At 42.0% G+C, this 19,850-nt stretch overlaps 1 protein-coding gene across 1 annotated transcript in view; it reads right to left on the minus strand.

The window, feature by feature from the left end:
• Nucleotides 1-19,850, minus strand: part of scn4ab (sodium channel, voltage-gated, type IV, alpha, b) — a 55,737-nt gene that overhangs the window by 14,223 nt on the left and 21,664 nt on the right. The window contains exons 7-15 of the mRNA XM_067412625.1: nucleotides 16,181-16,444; nucleotides 15,934-15,997; nucleotides 15,607-15,748; nucleotides 14,551-14,748; nucleotides 14,234-14,444; nucleotides 7,897-8,135; nucleotides 7,596-7,769; nucleotides 6,701-7,057; nucleotides 1,048-1,395 (exon numbers count right to left, since the gene is read on the minus strand). Coding sequence (XP_067268726.1) covers nucleotides 1,048-1,395; nucleotides 6,701-7,057; nucleotides 7,596-7,769; nucleotides 7,897-8,135; nucleotides 14,234-14,444; nucleotides 14,551-14,748; nucleotides 15,607-15,748; nucleotides 15,934-15,997; nucleotides 16,181-16,444 — 1,997 coding nt within the window. The remainder of the gene's footprint in view (nucleotides 1-1,047; nucleotides 1,396-6,700; nucleotides 7,058-7,595; nucleotides 7,770-7,896; nucleotides 8,136-14,233; nucleotides 14,445-14,550; nucleotides 14,749-15,606; nucleotides 15,749-15,933; nucleotides 15,998-16,180; nucleotides 16,445-19,850) is intronic.

Raw genomic sequence — 19,850 nt, forward strand, 5'->3', positions numbered from 1 at the left:
CACACTGTGAGTCTGTGACATACTGTTCATCTGTTTGGCACACACCTTACTTTGATCTTTGGAATTCATACAAGTTTGCGTTTCATGTCTCCAGCATTTCCATGCATATGAGTGGAAGTCATGAATTGTACAAAGTCAGGCTGAATTGTACGAAAGAGACTCAAAGAGCAAATCAAAGACATTCATCATGTCAACTAAACCAAACGTCATTATTTGAAAAATATCTCAAACAAAACCACAAGTTATAGGAACAAAAACATAATTTAAAAAAAAATAACAATCCAAAAACATTCAAACCAGCCAGGGACAATCTGGCAGGTGTGTTATTAAGAAATTTTAAAAGTTAAAAGTTCCAAGATTAGGCTTTATGAAGAAAAAAAACTAACATTAGATCATTTTTTCATTTACCGTACAGCTCTGATTTGACTACAGATCTTGTTTGAAATGCTCATACGAGACTTAAATACAACTTTGCGTTTGTGTTCCCTCTCTGTGATTCATAGCTGGATGTGAAATGCAGGGCTGTGTGACACAGAGGGCAGGACATATGACCCGTGTTAACTGATCCTGTGGTATGCCAACAAGCAGTTGCCCAATGAATTAGGGTCAGTGCACTTAAATGAAACAAATATTAAATAAAATGTATGACTTGAATAGGTAAGACACATTTTACAGTGCATTGGGATATAGTGCAGTTAGGGATTCGTTTTCGAAGTTTGTTAGGCATTAATGTGCGTTATGCTGGTTCTTCTTAAGGACGTTGCTCAGCAAGGTAACTAATCATGCTGTGCTGGGGCTCTTTCCCACGCCTCGTCACAGAGTCACATGGTCTCTGCAATTCCTTAGACATACTCTCTAAACAACATGACCCATGGGGCTCCAGATGGACTTTGCAGGTGTCAGTATTTGGGACACATGTGTAGGTGTCAAAAGGTGTTGATGGACGGATGTCATTGACACTCTGGCCACTGGTTTGGCATTTGTGTAAACATTCGCATTAGATTTTAGGAACACAACTATCAGAATTTTTCATTGAACAAAACTCACTTTAGGATTTGCATCAAAGCCTTCTTTGTCTTCATCTTCAGAAGAGCTGATGCCATCTTCATAATCCGATTCACCATTGGCTATAGGCACTTTAATAATGGACAGACTGGAATTCACGGTGGCCATTTTAAAATCTCCCTCTTCTTTTTCGTTCGCACCCTCTTCATTTGGCTTTAGGCCCAGACAGTGGCTCGAATGTCCGATAACGAAGGCCTTTACCCAGTCAATGCCTCTTGTGATTCTAGAAACAGCAATCTGCAGATTATTCATCTCCCCATCATCATCAGACGCTGCCAGGTTGTCCCCGCTGAAGGAGCTGAGCAGCAAAGCCAGGAAGAGATTCAACACCTTCAGGAAGAAAATGAGAAAAATGCAATGACATACTAAAATTGTACAACAGGGATTGGGATATGTGGCCTATGAGGCAATTCAAAAATGCAATAGAATGAAAATATTTCACTTCTTAAATATCTCAAATAGGTGACTGAAAAATGTATAATACATTGCAACAGAAGGCATTATTTTATACATAATTTTACATTTATTTTAAATATAAGGGCTTTCAAAACCATTAAAATGGACCAAAATGTCCATAAGTAATATTTAAAGGGGTCATGAACTGAAAAATCTAATTTTCCTTGAGTTGTTGACATATAAGAGGCCGTCATATTATCCTGTATAGAATACCCTGTACGTTTCAAAACTGAAAACTTCCTTGTTAGTCCAAAAATAGCTTTTATTGTTACCAAGCCCAGAGAACGACTTATTGTGGAATGTGCCTATATGTGAAAGGCCGCCTCTGCAGAAGAAAATCAATGCCTACTTCATCGTCACAACTTTGGCCCCGCCCAGTAGTATGTTAGTGAGATGACGAGGAGAGAAGAGTGATAGAGGATGGACTACAAATAACATTACCTGCCAAAGGATCCTAATGCTTGTCATCCTAATGCTCCTAACCCATACCTGTCAACAATTTGGTATCAAAATGTATGAATTTCTTTCTTCAGCTGAACACAAGGGAATATATTTTGAAGAATGTCAGTAACCAAACCATTGACTTCCATAGTATTTTTTTTTCCTATTATGGCTCCAGTTAACTGTTTGGTTACTGACATTCTTCCAAAAATCTTCCCTTGTGTCAGCTGAAGAAAGAAATTCATACAGGTTTGAAACAACTTGAGGGTGAGTAAAGGATGACAGAATTTTCATTTTAAAGTGAACTATCCCTTTAACCAAGTTAAAAGATTCAGACAAGGCCTCCTTCCTGGATGCCCCCATCTCCACCACTGGTCTTTTTTTCAGTCCAGCAGTAGTGGGATTTGCTGAGCGTTTCACAGAAGCACAAAAGGTGTCCCAAGCGATGAGACACTTTTTAACTAAACGCTCCAGCTCTTCCTCTGGTCATCAAGCCAAAGCGCCGCCCCCCTCAGCCTGCTAAGGCGGCACCACCAACTTCATGGCTTCGCTCTGCATCCAGGACATGGCAACACTCATGCTCAACGAACCACAGCAGACAACCTGAGCGTTGGGGACCTCAACCCAAGGTTTTGTTGAACCCCGAGCCCTCGAAGCTGTCCTAGCCACAGGGAGAAAAAGAAGATGGCTAGGTCCTGCCTTGGCCAGACCCCCATCTCTCCCTCTTGGTCTCCCTGTTCCCTGCAAACAGGTGACTGGCGACTTCAATTTCGACTCACTGCCAAACGTGCTTGCCTGCACACAAATGCCGTTTTCACGGCGATCCAAATAAATCTCAAAAATAGCATTTTCTCTGTAGTGAAGGTGCCCACCCCTCAGTATGCACCCCCTACACTCAACCACTGACACAGCGCACGCTGTGCCATGAATGTAGCGGTGCCCACTATACAGTGTTACAAGCATAAAGCATCCGGCCCGCCGGGTTCCCACTATTAGAAAACCCTCCCCTTGTCATATCCAACCCCTATCTTCTCTGGTCCAGGCCTGGCAGGCCATCCCTTGTATATTGAGTTGGGTGTTGAACAAAATAAAATGAGCATACTCGCTACAGTTAGTTTGCAGACCCCTGCGCTTTCGTGCCGTGGTTGAGACCTCGTTGAAAAGCAGCGTCCGTTACGTGCTTCACACCAAGGTTTCGAAAGTGTTAGAAAGGGGAGCGGTGAAATCCGTTCACCCTTGACTAAGCGATTCAGGCTTTTACAGTCGCTACTTCCACTTCCTAAAAAAGGACGGCGGCCTCAGGCCCATTCTAGATCTCAGACCTCTGTACAAAGTGTTCATGTTTCGTTCATTTAAGATGCTGACAGTGAAACAAATCCTTATGAACATTCGCCCAGCGGATTGGTTTTTCACGATCAAACTAAAAGATGCTTACTTTCACATTCAGATAGCCCCCTTCTACAGGGGCAGGCTTATCAGTACACAGTCCTGTCATTCGGGTTATCCCTGGCACCGTGCACTTTTACGAAGTGCATGGACACGGCTTTAGCCCCACTCAGACTGAGAGGGATACGTATACTCAACTACATTGACGAGTGGCTTGTAATAGCCCAATCAGAGACACAGTTGATAACCCACGGATCCTGGCTCCTCAACCATCTAGAATGTTTGGTTCTCAGGATCAATACCGCCAAGAGCTCACTGTCCTCCACTCAGAAGATCTCCTTTCTGGGTACAGTCATAGATTTAAGACTCATGAGTGTGCTGCTTACGTCACAGTGATCTCTGTCTGGAGCATGGGACTTGCGTTCCCCTAAAGTGTTTTCAGAGGATGCTGGGCCTTTTAGCCTCTGCGTCGGCAGTGCTAAAACTGCGTCTGTTGCCCCCTTCAACACTGGCTGTATTCCTGTGTTCTGGCTCATGCATGGAAATCTTTGCATTAAAATGAACCACAGCTGTATCAAAGCTCTGGCTCCTTGGAGGGCAACCGCCTGGTATCAGAAAGGTGTGCCAATGGGCACAGTCACGAAGTTGAAAGTGATCTCGACAGATGCCTCCACCCTGGGGTGGGGTGCCCTACACAAGGGCAAGCCGATCACTGGCCTGTGGGCAGAATCAGAGAAGTAGTTGCACTTAAACTGTCTAGAGATGAGAGCAGTTATTTTATCACTGAGAGCTTTCCTTCTGCACATAAAGGATCACCACGTCTTGGTCTGTTCGGACAATGTCACTGGTATCATATATAATCGCCAGGGCAGTCTGAAGTCAGGTGCTCTACACTCCATGGCCAAACCCCTCTTTTTATGGGCAGAGTGCAATTTAAGCTCCCTGAGAGCAGCTGACGTGCTAGGTATCCTAAATCAGGGTCCGGATATGCAGGGATGAGCTGGCCCACGTTTGGCCCAGACTCCCTCTGTATGTTTTTATATTGATGGCCTCAGGGAGATTGATCAGGATATTGATTGATAAGGGAGACAGTATCCACAGTGCTTTTAATAGCCCCGCTATGGAAGAACCGGATATGGTTCTCTGAAATGATTCAGCTGTCAGACATAGCCCCATGGCCTATTCCGCTGAGGAGAGACCTCCTCACCCAGGCGAAAGGGAAAATCTGGCATCCCAGCCCCAATCTATGGGCCCCCAATCTATCCCCCCCCCCATCCCCGTCCCTATATGGGACCCTTGCCACAGTGTTAGAAGCTATGAAGGGCTCCCCCTTCAAACCGCTTCAGTCTGTGAGCATAAAGCACCTCTCACTCAAAACTGCATTTCTGCTGCTGGCACTGCCCTCAGTTAAGCGAGTAGGTGTTTTACACGCAAAATTGGGTCTCCATACACAATATGAGCGACCTCTCGATAGGGATCATACTCGGTTACTCTCATAACCTCGGTTCCCTGAGAGAGGGAATGAGTATTGCGTTCCGTGCTGTGCTTCTCAGGTATCGCTTCAGTCGATTTTTAAAGCCTGATCCCTATTTGCTTCATATTCTCGAGAAAAGCTTTTCCCATACGCAATAATCGTTCCCTCTCTCAGGGAACCGAGGTTACAAGACTAACCAAGTACATTTTGGGATCTCTGTTAAAATAAATGAATCTCTTTTTCACATAGTGCTAGTTCTGATGAAAGCATTCGTTAGTGGCAGAAATCGAGTTGTAATGACAAGACTACTGCATCCATGTGCTCAACATGTCTGTGAATAGTCTGTGATAGAGCATGTCTTGCCCTGCAGATAAGAAAACCACTTAAGTGCTACACCATTGATCGCTACATAATCTCTGAGACATTCTATTAAAGTTACATGATCTTAAGTATCAACGGCTGCACTCAAATCTAGCATCAAGGCAACAACAACAACAAAAAATGATAATAATTCATTACATTTATATAGCGCTTTTCTAGGCACTCAAAGCGCTTTACATAGAAGGGGGAATCTTCTCAACCACCACCAATGTGCAGCATCTACTTGGACGATGCGACGGCAGCCATATTGCGCCAGAACACACACCAGCTGATCGGTGGAGAGGAGACCGAGTGATGAAGCCAATCAGGATATGGGGATTATTAGGAGGCCATGATGGACAGGGGCCAGTGGGCAAATTTGGCAAGGATGCCGGGGTTACACTCCTACTCTTTATCGAAGGACATCCTGGGATTTTTAACGACCACAGAGAGTCGGGACCTCGGTTTAACGTCTCACCCAAAACACCTTTCCCAGGGGCAATTTTGAACAAAATATCACTAGCAACCTTTAATAAAGCTGTTATTTTCAGTCAAGTTGATTATGGAAAACTCATACATAAAAGGCAGTTTTGAGATAGGCTTGACATTTTTTAAATCCTGTGGATCCAAGTTATATAAGAAAATGAATAGTAGCATGCTTAAACACTGATGGTACAGTTCCATAAAATAAACCACTGTTAATAATCGATATTATTAACAGTAGGACCAATAGTGAATACTAGTTATTAGTAGGGCTGCACAATAAATCGAATTTGTAATCGTGATTACAATTTTGCATGTCTCAATCATGTAATCGTTTAATAAAATCTAATCGCAATTACAAAAAATAAGTCCACATCTTATCTTAAGTTTTTTCACCATTGTTTAATTTTTATTTTTAGTTTAACATAATATACCATGCATATTTTACTTTTTATTTATTTAAAGAAACCAAACCAATTGATTTCAGCTTGTTTCTTTTGATATGACAATATGGCATGCAGTTGCTTCAAACTATGTTATAAAGCTATTAAAAACTTAATAATAATTTATAATCACAATTACAATTTCAGGGGAATAATCAGCAATTATGATTTTTGTCATAATCGTGCAGCCCTAGTTATTAGTATTCTACTGTTATTATTAAAAGTAGGACCAATAGGGATTATTTAGGACCAATAGTACCTCCTTAAACTACAACCTCCTTAAAAACATGACAGGAGAACATAATAAAGTGAAGTAGTCAGCTTTAAATGCAATAAAACGAAACGCCATAGCAGGTTGTCCCTCTGGTTTTGACACCCAACTTTTGTTACCTCATCAGATAAGCCCTTTGGCCTATGAATAACCATAACGGAAATCCCACTGGTAGCCGTTTGACACTTGTATAAATATGGAGTAAATAAAATTAACCTCAAGTTCAAATTGCATGGTCTTGATCTGTCTGTCTGTCTCTGTCTGTCTGTCTGTCTGTCTGTCCGTCCATCTTACTATCAAAGATGGAGTTAATCTACTCACCACTAGGTTTCCTATAACCATGACCATCATGAAGACGACGATGCACATGCCTTGACCAGCCACCTCCATGCAGTCCCACATTGTTTCAATCCATTCCCCACATAGAACACGAAAGATGATCAGGAATGAGTGAAAGAAATCTGTCATGTGCCAGCGAGGGAGCTCACAATCCTCTGAGATCTTGCACACACAATCCTTGTAGCTCTTTCCGAAAAGCTGCATCCCCACCACAGCAAAGATGAAGACAATAATGGCCAGGACAAGGGTCAGGTTTCCAAGAGCACCCACAGAATTCCCGATGATCTTTATCAGCATGTTTAGGGTTGGCCAAGACTTTGCCAGCTTGAACACACGCATCTGCAACCAACAGTCATGATTTGAATAGAGAGTTTAGTCCTGAACTTCAATAAAATCAACAAATCTATCAGCAAATCATCATTAGGATGACATGTGACAATGAAGAATGGAGTAATTATGCTGAAAATGTAACTTTGACATGACATCAATAAATTACATTTTAATACATTTAATGCAACTAAATTGCAAAATTTTGTCACAATATCGCCGTACTATAACACTACAATATTACCGTATTACAAAATGTTCAGTTTTGTTTTTTATCTGTATTACTTTATTTCTTTTAATAAATACAAAAAGAATTATTTACAGCAATGTCGAATCTGATTTTTTCCATACAATGAAAGTGAATGGTGATGTTACATGGACTATTTTATTATGTTTTTAGGGTGCTTGACAGCCATTGGTATATATATATCCACAATGCATTGTGTTGAGAACATACACTTCCAATGACGGTGAGTAAAAGATGACAGAAGTGTAACTTTTATGTTAACTACCCCATTAATAGCTGGCCAGTCAATCAAGTTTCACCTACCAGACGGAAGGACCTTAGCACAGACAAGCCCTCAACATCAGCTAAGCCCAACTCCACCAGGCTAATGGTCACAATTATGCTGTCAAAAATGTTCCAGCCAACCTGAAAGTAATAATATGGGTCCAGTGCAATAAGTTTTAGCACCATCTCTGCTGTGAAGATACCTGTGAAAACCTGCATGGGAAAGAACACATGACACAAAGAAACCATCAGCTTCGGGATGTTAGCAAAACATATTCTCCAAAAATATACAGTATAAGTTTTCAATATATTTTTAATAGTGATACATAGATGTACTTACAAGGTTTCCCACTGACAACATGTGCTCAAAGTGGGGAGTCATGGGATAGTGTTCCATAGCCATGAACATTGTGTTGAGGACAATGCAGATTGTGATGCCCAGATCCACAAAAGGGTCCATTACAATTAAGCAGACAAACTTCTTAAATTTCACCCATGGCACGCAGCAATTCCATTTCAAGAATATGTCAGCAAATTTGTACCAGCAGGGAGGACATGGCCTTTGATTATCCTCCAGCTCTGTTAATTAAAGTATAAGTATATTATATATATATATATATATATATATATATATATATATATATATATATATATATATATATATATATATATATATATATATATATATATATATATATATATATATATATATGTGTGTGTATATTTTTTATTTTATTTATTTATTTAATTATATATAAAGTAAAAAAATGTAATTATATATAAAGTATATTATATATATATATATATATATATATATATATATATATATATATATATATATATATATATATATATATATATATATATATATTGGCCCATATGATAGGATAGCATCTTGCAATTTGTAAGGCTGAAAAAACTAGCAGATGCCGAAATGTCTACTCAAGGAGCAAGGACTCTGAGAAAACAAAGGAAATTAGCATCTGAACTCATTCATACAGTTAGTGTCGACATCACACTGAGTGAACCATCTACGAATGACACCAATTTACATGCCTTTTCTTTCACATAAAACTTCTCCCAAACTCCTGCTCCCCCTCATATTGAGATTTCCTGAAATGCACCAGAAATCTCTTCGTTACAAAGTCAATCCTCACAATACAGTATTATATGTGTTTAATATAATTTGAAATGTCTCAGTGCGACTGGTACAAATATCTCAACTCTACAGAAGAAAATTAGAACATCATAAGCGGTTTAAATTTTAAAGATATCTTGCCAAGGTGTATGGTGGGTGTGGCTTTCAGCCATTTGGCCTCTCTTCCAAACAAGTCTATAGGACTTGATTAATGCAAATTCCCATTGTGAACTCATGTTTACATTTTAAAGAGTTTGTAAATCTGGTCTGGGTATTTAAAGAAATGTTGCAAAGAGCTCAGGGATCGATTCTGTAGTCAGATCAGCCCGTAATGCTGGACGTTTCAAGATAGCCAGCATTATGTAATTTTCAGAAGTCAGGTATAGATTTCATTCTTTACTTCAGAGTATTTGATGTTATATGGATTAGGCTACCTTTGAATTGATTATGTAATTGGCATTATACATTTACATTTCTTTCTGTTAATAAATTGTTACACTTTGATTCTGACTTGCTCTTGAATTATTCAGGTTACGAACGGGCATAATTTCAACAAAGGGTTAAACGGAGTAATCTAAATTATGATGAAATGGAGATAGATAATGAGGAATTGGAATAAAATCCCTTATCCCAGCTTAAAAGATCAAACACGCAGCAACCTTCACCTACCAACCGCTAGCCTCTATTGGGACGATTTGGGCGGACTTATAAGTTAATGGAGATTTCACATCCAGGGCACGAAGCTTCCGTTCCACCACATTCCAAAGATGCTCTATTGGGTTGAGATCTGGTGACTGTGTAGGCCATTTTAGTACAGTTAACTCATTGTCATGTTCAAGAAACCAATTTGGTTCAAGCTTTGTGACATGGTGCATTATCCTCCTGGAAGTAGCCATCAGATGATGGGTACATGGTGGTCATAAACGGATGGACATGGTCTGAAACAATAATCAGGTAGGCCGGGGCATTTAAACGATGCCCAATTGGCACTAAGGTGCCTGAAATGTGCCATCCCCCACACCATTACACCACCACCACCACCAGCCTGCACAGTGGTAACAAGGCATGATGGATCCATATTCTCATTCTATTTACCCAAATTCTGACTCTACCATCTGAATGTCTCAACAGAAATCAAGACTCATCAGACCAGGCAACATTTTTCTAGTTTTCAACTGTCCCCAATGGGTACCACTCATCTCTACTACAAATAGGAACAAGAGGCTACAATTTGCACAAGCTCACCAAAATTGAGCTTGTGCAAATTGTAGCCTCTTGTTCCTATTTGTAGTAGAGATGAGTGGTACCCATTGGGGTCTTCTGCTGTTGTAGCACATCCGCCCCAAGGTTGTGTGTGTTGTGGCTTCACTAATGCTCTGCTGCATACCTCGGTTGAAACTAGTGGTTATTTGAGTCAAAGTTGCTCTTCTATCAGCTTAGATCTAGAATTTGGCATAAACTGAATAAGAACATGGATCCATCATGCCTTGTTAGCACTTTGCAGGCTGGTGGCAGTGGTGTAATGGTGTGGGGGATGTTTTCTTGGCACAATCTAGCCCCCTTTAGTGCAAATTGGGCATTGTTTAAATGCCACGGCCTACCTGAGCATTGTTTCTGACCATGTCCATCCCTTTATGACTGTGGTGGAGGGGGCGTGGTTTCGCGAGGTCTGTAGCGGGGGAGAAGGAACGGGCACAGGTGTTATTCATTTGCCCTTGACCTACTTACTCCCCGTAAGTAGGTCAAGGGCAAATGAATAACACCTGTGTCTGATTGCAGTAATTGACGTGGAGAGACAGCACAAAAGCCGCTGCGGGAGGAGAGGAAGAGAGAGAGAGTTGGACTGGGACTAGACGGACACCCTGAACTTGAGACGATACCGAGTGATACTGAAGAGTTTACGAGTTGTGATATTGAGTTGGAGAGACGGAGTTTTAGGCCCTTGTACGTGTTTGTGTTTACACGTTGTGTTTGAGAAATAAAGTTTCGCTAGTCCCAGTCACCCCGACCCGCCTTCTTCCTTCCCCACAAAAGAGTCAAAAACACGAACCTGACTACACTGGTGCCGAAACCCGGGAGGGAAGAAGAACGCCGCCGCCGTTATGGAGACCCCGTCAAGAACGCCACTTGCGGACGCCGGAACAACATCGCCAGCGGTTCCGGACCCTGGCCCTCAAAGAGTCCGGTCGGCCCTTCGTCTTCACCCAACAGCTCCGGGACTCGTGCAAGTGGCTGATGGCCGACGAAAGCGACGCAGAGGAAGTCATCGATTGAGTGGTACTGGAGCAGTTTGTCACGTGGCTTCCCCGGAAGACCGCGCAGTGGGATCAAGTGCCACCACCTGACGTCGCTAAACCAGGCCATTCAATTGGCGGAGGACCAGATGGTGGCGTGCTGCGGGGTCGGCGAGCCCTTGCCAGTGGCATCTCTCTCTCTCATCTCTTGCATCTACCCCTCCCCTCTCTAAACCTGTCCCCCTTCCCAGGTTCTGAGGTGGGCTGCTGCCAAGTATCTGACCTACTACCAGCCACTAGGGCAGCGGGGAAGTCTGGGCCGGCTTGTTGGCGCTGTGGAGACCCAGGACACTTCATCGACCGGTGTCTCGTGATGGAGGTGGGGACGCTGATCCGGGTCCCCGATGCGCCACAAGCTGCCCAGATCAAGCTGGCCTGTATCAGATACCAGTATCAAGGGGGGTACGTATCAGGCTTTGGTGGATTCAGGTTGCAACCAGACCTTGATAAATCAAAGCCTGATCCATCCTAAGGCATTGTGTAATAGCCGCATGGTTACGGTGAGGTGTGTGCACGGGGAAATGGTGAAATATCCGTTGTTGCCCGTGGATATTCAATTTCGGGGACAAACGCATAGTGTGGAGGTGGCAGTTAATCCGCACCTCTGGCATCCGATAATTTTGGGAACCAATTGGCCTGCATTTAATACATTATTGGGACACTTGTGTACGGAAGCCTCTTGGGGGAAGAAGGGAGGAGGGAAGGTGACGGCGGTGCAGGTGGGGGAGGTGGATTCGCGACCTCTGGGAAACGTTCAGGGGGAACAGAGTGGTCTGAGTTGTCCCATTCTCTCAGACCATGATGACTTCCCCCTGGAGCAGTCCCAGGATGAGACGCTTAAAAACGCTTTTAATCAGGTCCGTTCCATCGATGGCCACCTCCTCCATCTGGACAGGCTGCTCACCTACCCATATTTTTTGGTGATAAAAGGCCGGTTGTATCGGGTGACCCAAGACGCCCAATCAAAGCAAGATACAACCCAGTTGTAAGTACCAAAAAGCTCATGTGAAACCAATGGCCGGGCATTTAGGACAAACGGCAACATTTAACCGTCTAATGGCCCGATTTTTTTGGCCGTCAATGTCAGTTCAATGCCAGTTGGTGAATCGTGAACCGGCCACCCCAAAAGCACCGTTGTGCCCCCTTCCGCAGATGCAGGTCCCCTTCGAGCGAATTGGGATGGACCTCATCGGGCCATTAGAGGGGTCAGCACAGTGACATCGCTTTGCATTAGTCCTGGTGGATTATGCAATGCGATATCCTGAGGCAGTTCCGCTCCGCACTATTTCTGTGAAAAGTGTAGCGAGTGCGCTGTTCTCGTTAATCTCTCGGGTGGGAATTCCGAAAGAGATTCTCACCGATCAAGGCACAGCGTTTATGTCACGGACAATCCACGAACTCTACCCACGAATTGTTGGGCATTAAATCGATTCGCACCAGCATCTATCACCCACAAACAGACAAACAGGTGGAACGTTTTAATCGCACGTTGAAAGCCATGATTCGTAAGTTTGTGCACGAGGACGCCAAAAATTGGGATAAATGGCTAGAGCCCCTGTTTTTCGCTCTCTGCGACGTTCCCCAAGCCTCTACAGGGTTTTCCACTATAATGACCAGCATGTACCCATCCTCTGCTGGCTACTTCCAGCAAGATAATGCACCAATTATTTTGAAAATGATTTTAAAATGTGACATACAAATCTTGAATCATTTCAAATTGGTCTCTTGGACATGACTGAGTTCACTGTACTGAAATGTACACAGTCACCAGAGCTCAACCCAATAGAGCATCTTTTGGATGTGGTGGAACGGGAGCTTCGTGCCCTGGATATGCATCCCACAAATCTCCATCAACTGCAATATGCTATCCTATCAATATGGGCCAATATTTCTGAAGAATGCTTTCAGCACCTTGTTGAATCAATGCCATGTAGAATTAAGGCAGTTCTGAAGGCGAAGGTGGTCAAACACAGTATTAGTATGGTGTCCCTAATAATCCTTTAGGTGAGTGTATGTATATATATAGTACAGGCCAAAAGTTTGGACACATTACTATTTGTAATGTTTTTGAAAGAAGTTTCTTCTGCTCATCAAGCCTCAAAAATACAGAAAAAAAATAATATAGTGATATATTATTACAATTTAAAATAATTGGTTTTCAATTTATTATACTTTAAATTATAATTTATTTCTGTGATGCAAAGCTGAATTTTCAGTATCATTCTGTCACGCCCTCACAGCCATCAGACACTGCCACACCCACTCGTTCCCCATCACCGGCATTCTGATCTCACCGTCTGGTCTTGCACCGATTCACCCGTAACTACCTGTCCTTCTTCGAAGCCCTCACCTGAAACCTCTTCGTCTGCACCTTCATCGTCTCCACCTTCATCGTCCTTCGTCTGAGTGTCACCCACCTTCTAAGTATCACCTGTGTCCGTTATAATAAACTATTAAACTTGCACTAATCCATCTGTGTCCTCATCTGTGTGATCCTTCAGAAATCATTCTAATATGATGATTCAATTTCAAAGTCAGAAACAATTCTGCTGCTTAATATTTTTTCATAACGTGTGATACTTTTTTTTATAATACTTTGATGAATAAAAAGTAAAAAAAAAAAAAAAAGAAGCAAATGTTTTAAAAATAGAAATCTTTTGTAACAACAATATACAATACTGGTCAGTAATTTGGGGTCAGTAATATTTTTCTTTCTTTTTTGAAATAAATTAATAATTTTATTCAGCAAGAATGTGTTACATTGATATAAAGTGATAGTAAAGGAGATTTATATTATTTGAAAATGTTTTTATTTTGAATAAATGCAGTTCTTTTGAACTTTTTATTCATCAAAAATGGCAGCAGAACTGCTTCCAACATTCATAATAAATCAGAATATTAGAATGATTTCTGAAGGATAATGTAATAGACTGGATGTCTCATGTGACACTGAAGACTGGAGAAATGTTCCTGAAAATTCAGCTTTGCATCACAAAAATAAATTATAATTTCAAAGTATAATACATTGAAAACCAACTTTTTTAAATTGTAATAATATATCACAATATTAAAAAACATTCTGTATTTTTGATCAAATAAATGCAGGCTTGATGAGCAGAAGAAACTTTCGCTGACACATGACAGCAAATAGTAATATGTCGAAACTTTTGGCCATATATGATTTGTATAGGATGATATATGATTTGTTTTCTTAAGTTTTTCTGGAACTCACCATTTACACTTACCATCTAAAACATTGTCTGTAGCGTTGACCACACTCGCTTTTCTCATCTGCGAGTCGGGGACTTCTAAGTAATCCATGCTGCCTTTGGAGCCATTCGATTTCGAAAGGGGTTTCAGTGCGATCCCATCATAATCACTCTGCATTTGGTCATCATCACCTTTCTTTTTGCTGGATAGTGATGTCTTGCTGCCATTTACCACCCCGTTCTTCTGCTGCTTGTCAAATAAAAACATCAGATAAAATCAGAACTAACGTTTTCTTTTTTTAAACAAATGATCCAATGCTCAGGCTAAGCTGCTATGTTATCGCATGACAAACCTCAGCTTGCTTCTTGAGCTGTTCCAGGATTTTTGCATACTCTTCCTCCTTTTCTTTAGCTTCTGCATTGGTGGCTTCATTCTGTTCAGCATACGCCATGGCCACCACAGCCAGAATCAGATTGATGAGGTAGAACGAACCCAAGAAGATGATGATTACAAAGAAGATCATATACGTCTTCCCTGCTGCACGGAGCGTCTGAAACATTTAAGACACTTGTCAGTGCTTTTTTGCACACATGTGGCTTTTTATGCTTCATTTATACTCTTAGTTAAAAGCATAGAGAACTAAATGATCACTATAAAACACTGACATGCATTTAAAGGTTTGGTGTCGGTAAGAATTTTTTACATTTTATTTACTCAAAGCTTAATATTTTTGTGGAAACGAAGACATATTTTTGACAAAGAATATTTGCTAAGTTCAAAAGAACAGCATTTATTTTAAGTGTTTAATATGTTCCTCTAGTGCACCTAAAACAAGCATTCAATTCATGTTAAGCTATGTTTATTGCTTATTGGATTGATTTTGTTAACCCTATTAAAGGAAGTGTATGTAAGATTGTGGCAACAACTGGTACTGCTGGTGTATCCCCTTTCCCCCTCCCCCTGACTCGAGGTTGCCAGATCAGCAGGAACGTTTGTAGATCTGCAGCTGTGGTAACTAGAGGAGATCTGGCAACCCGGATGCCCAAACACTACTGACTTTGTGATTGGTCGATAGGTGGAGGGCGGAGCTTCCAAAACACAACATGTCAACACCAACATCAGTTGAGGGCTGCAACTTTATAATGACAATATTCTGGCCGGACTACTGTTGTCATGATAAGTATTTAAAATTAACATGATTTCTTAATCTAGTGACTAGGGTCTAGGGACATATCAGGACCATTTTATGATTAATTAAAAAACATTCTTTACATACAGTTCCTTTAACTATTCAAGGGCCAAATGATTAAAGTCACATTGTTCCTCACCTTCTTGCATGTGATAATACTATTTATCACATGCAAGAAGGTGAGGAACAATATGACTTTAACAGGATGCATATACCCACCAACTGGAATAAGTTCTCCCAGAAGTCTTGAGTCATTAGCCGGAAAAGGGCTAAGAAAGCCCATGCAAAGGTGTCATAACTAGTGTATCCATAATTTGGGTTTTGGCCAGCTTTCAGGCAAACATACCCATCAGGGCACTTCCTGTGAACAGCAACAGTAAACAAGTTATTTAATATGAATACATTCAGTCTGCTCTGAATAAAGTTTCAGTTCAATTCATTGACATTTCTCCCTGTTGGTAATGTACAACAGCAATTCAAAGTTGCTTCTTTAGACAAGAGGTTTAAAATAATCAAGAAGGCAAATATCATGTTTGAAAAATATACCCTGCATCAGAGCTGTTCCCACAGATTAATGGATCCATATGGTCAGGTAAATAGTAGTAGTTTTCTATGGAAAGGGAATGGAGATCTGTTTACTAAAAAGTGACTGAAACTGCAGTACATGACAAGTTATAATTCATTTTGAGCAACTTCATCTGTATCCAAGCCTATTCGTAATAATTCCTACTATGTGCAGCAATTGCAGGCTACATTTGTGCTTTATTACATCAGTAATGTGTTGTGAAGTCACCTTGACTTTCAATATATTCCCCATAGTTGAAAGTGCTGTTCCACTGTACTTCAGTACCATTGACGTCTGTGTGATTGAAAAGCATGGTAAGGTTGCTGTCGCTCCAGCCAAGTGGAGGCCATTTGACACATTTTTGCCGCAAATTTCCCATGAACAGTTGCAGGCCAATGAGAGCAAACACGCTGAGACAGAAGACGGTGAGGATCATGACATCCGCCAGTTTCTTCACCGACTGAATCAGGGCGCCAACAATGGTTTTTAGACCTGGAATTCACAGGTAAACAAAATCTCGTTTGATGCATTCCCAAACTGTACAAAACAATTTCCAATTGTGAGTTGCCATATTAAATTACATGCTGTATTCCTCTCTCTGTCAAACCATAGTAGCAATTTTTTGAAACCCCCAGTTGGCGTTTTAATACAAATCTATTAAAAAATTACTTTTTTTTTTGTGATCAATTCGGGTCAAAATTTTGTGAATTTATTGACATCAACAAAGGCTCGGTAGATGACCCACGAATACTGTGGGAGGCGACAAAGGGTTTTATAAGGAATTTCTTGATTTCATATGCTTTTTTTTCACCAGGGGCGTACAGCTGACTCATTCTCTCACTGTGTTTGTGTGGTGCTGTTGGAGGCGTGGCTACTGATTGCTCCTCTCGTCATCATCTCCAGCTGCACCTGATTATCTCCCTATTTATTCACCTCACTCACCCACTATCATTGTCAGATCATTACAGGCTTTTCGTGTGTGTGTGGTGTGCATTCCTGTTCCCTGGGGTTCTTGGTCTGGTTTTCTTTCCTGGAGGATCATCGTCATTGGATTGCCCATTGCGTCCCTGCGTCACAGTCCTGCATGCCTTCATCTCCTGCCTGGGATCCTGTCTGACCCACTGCTTGTGACTTCCTGTTTATCTTTCTTTTTGTGAGACTTGTCCCACTAACTCGCTTTTGGATCCTGTATATTTTTCCAGTACACCGAAGCTGACAGAACGATCTGACCAGATATAGATCCAGCGAGTGCTAACCAATTACAGGATTATCTGACTGCTAGCAACCACCGCATGGAGCGTCAAGAGGAACAGGCGGCTAATACAGCACGGGCCGTGCAAGCATTAATGACGCAGGTGTCCAAGCTCACTAGTCGGATGCAACAACTAACACCACCCACTGCGCCCATCCCACCGCCCGTTCCCCCCACTCCAGCGGTTATCACCAGCAGTCAGGAAACACGGATTCCCACTCCGGAGAGGTATTCAGGTGAACCTGATCTGTGCAGATAATTTTTGACTCGGTGCTCGGTATACTTCTCTTTACAGCCGATTACCTTCTCCACGGAGGACTTGAAGGTAGCACTGGTGTTGACATTGCTATCGGGGCGTGCCGCACGTTGGGGAACGGCGGTGTGGGCCAATGACCATCCATCCTGTTCCTCGTTCCTGGCACTCTCAGAGGAAATGAGTCGGGTCTTTAACCGCGCAGTAGCGGGTCGGGAGGGAGCGGAGGCTGGCTAGTTTGCAGCAGGGCGATTGACCCGTCTCAGATTACTTGATCGACATGATTTAACTCTAGCTGCTGAGTGAGACGACAAGATGCACCCGTGCATGTTTTTTTCCAATTGCATGTCACCTACCAAATGTAATTACGACATTGGTAACAGAGAGTTGTTGACAGTCAAACTGGCATTGGAACATTGGCGTCATTGGCTAGAAGGGTCGGGGGTACCTTTTATTGTTTGGACCGATCATAAGAATTTGGAGTACATCAAAACTGCTAAAAGACTCAATTCAAGGCAGGCTCGGTGGTCCCTTTTTTTTCGGTCATTTTGATTTTTCTCTCTCGTACCGCCGTCTCTCGTACCTATCATAACACATTTTATTTTTACTTGGAGAACGGTGGCGAGAAAGATAGAGCCAAATTTGATCCATAGCAACTGTCTGGTCCAAGGATATCTGTGGTGACGCTCAAACTTTATTTTATGACCAAATTTGGGAGACAATTACATCATCCTCAAGAAACACAAATCATCAGATGATACATTGGAAACTTCTGCATAGACTTTATCTGTCCCCTTTAAAACACTGCATCTGTCACCAAATGGGCCAACGGGCCTTCACCAAATTGTAATTTATGTCTGCAGGAGGCACTTGGTACATATTTACATTTCTTTTGGGAATGCCCTGCACTTTTTCACTTCTGGTCTCAGCTTGCTCAAGACATATCATTTCTGCTGAATAAGGAAGTGGTCTTGACTCAAGAACTCTGCTTCTTAAAGGGATCCCATGGTGTTGAGACTTGTATGGCTTAATATAACATAAATGATGTCTCTTACTGAATTATGTGGTAGAAAACCCAAGAAAGATCTACGTTATTTTAAAAATCGATTTTATATTTGGACCATGGGCGGCGCCATTTTGTTTGCGTTCTAGGTTGATGACGTAGTATGGTTGAACTCCTCAATCAGCTGGCGTTACCCGTAGCTATTTTTACCACAACGCAACTCGAAAATTGTTTCAGAGTTAAACAAAACCAATGAATTGCTTTGTAATTGTACTTAAAACACACTCAAACATACATGTGCACACAAACTCACCTACACAAGTCACAAACAGATCGGCGGGCGCGCACACGACACCTGACAGACTGCGCTGTCTCAATCCCATGCATCATCACCAAAACATCCTGCCTCTCTTCCTCACGTTACTTTATCCCATCATCCTACCTAGATATTTCCCTCTGCTGGTCACATTAGGCATTACAGTTAATCTACTATCAACAGTCTATCTAGGATATCAACACAGGGAATAGATTGAGGGTTATGTATTCGCGCACGCACTGCGTGCGTGTGTGTGTGTGTGTGTTCGCGCCGATCTGTTGGGGTGTGTGTGTGTTCGCGCCGATCTGTTGGGGTGTGTGTGTGTTCGCGCCGATCTGTTGTGGTGTGTGTGAGTCTGTGTGAGAGAGAGAGTTTGTGTGCACATGTATGTTTGAGTGCGTGAAGTCGGACAGCTGTTGTGTGTACATCGGCTGTACACTCGTTATTGCGGTGGAACGTGAGACTGAATGACTGCACTCGAACATGTCCACTATGGTGTCGGAAAACACTACAAATGGCCGTCCCTTCAAATAATGCCCTATTTCAGGCTATAGGGGTCGATTTCAGATTCAGCCCCTGTCGTGGAGACTGAGCAGCCCAACATCTCGATTGAAACAGAGCCTGTCGTGTGCGCGCCCGCCGATCTGTTTGTGACTTGTGTAGGTGAGTTTGTGTGCACATGTATGTTTGAGTGTGTTTTAAGTACAATTACAAAGCAATTCATTGGTTTTGTTTAACTCTGAAACAATTTTCGAGTTGCGTTGCGGTAAAAATAGCTACGGGTAACGCCAGCTGATTGAGGAGTTCAACCGTACGTCATCAACCTAGAACGCAAACAAAATGGCGCCGCCCATGGTCCAAATATAAAATCGATTTTTAAAATAACGTAGATCTTTCATGGGTTTTCTACCACATAATTCAGTAAGAGACATCATTTATGTTATATTAAGCCATACAAGTCTCAACACCATGGGATCCCTTTAAAAAAGTTCTCTGAAATGGCGTTGCCTTTGCAGCAGAGAAAATTACTTTTAGCTGCTCTCACTACTACAAAGAAAATGTTAGTTAGTCGCT

The sequence above is a fragment of the Pseudorasbora parva genome, chromosome 2, assembly GCF_024679245.1.
Source record: "Pseudorasbora parva isolate DD20220531a chromosome 2, ASM2467924v1, whole genome shotgun sequence".
NCBI classification, from domain to species: domain Eukaryota; kingdom Metazoa; phylum Chordata; class Actinopteri; order Cypriniformes; family Gobionidae; genus Pseudorasbora; species Pseudorasbora parva.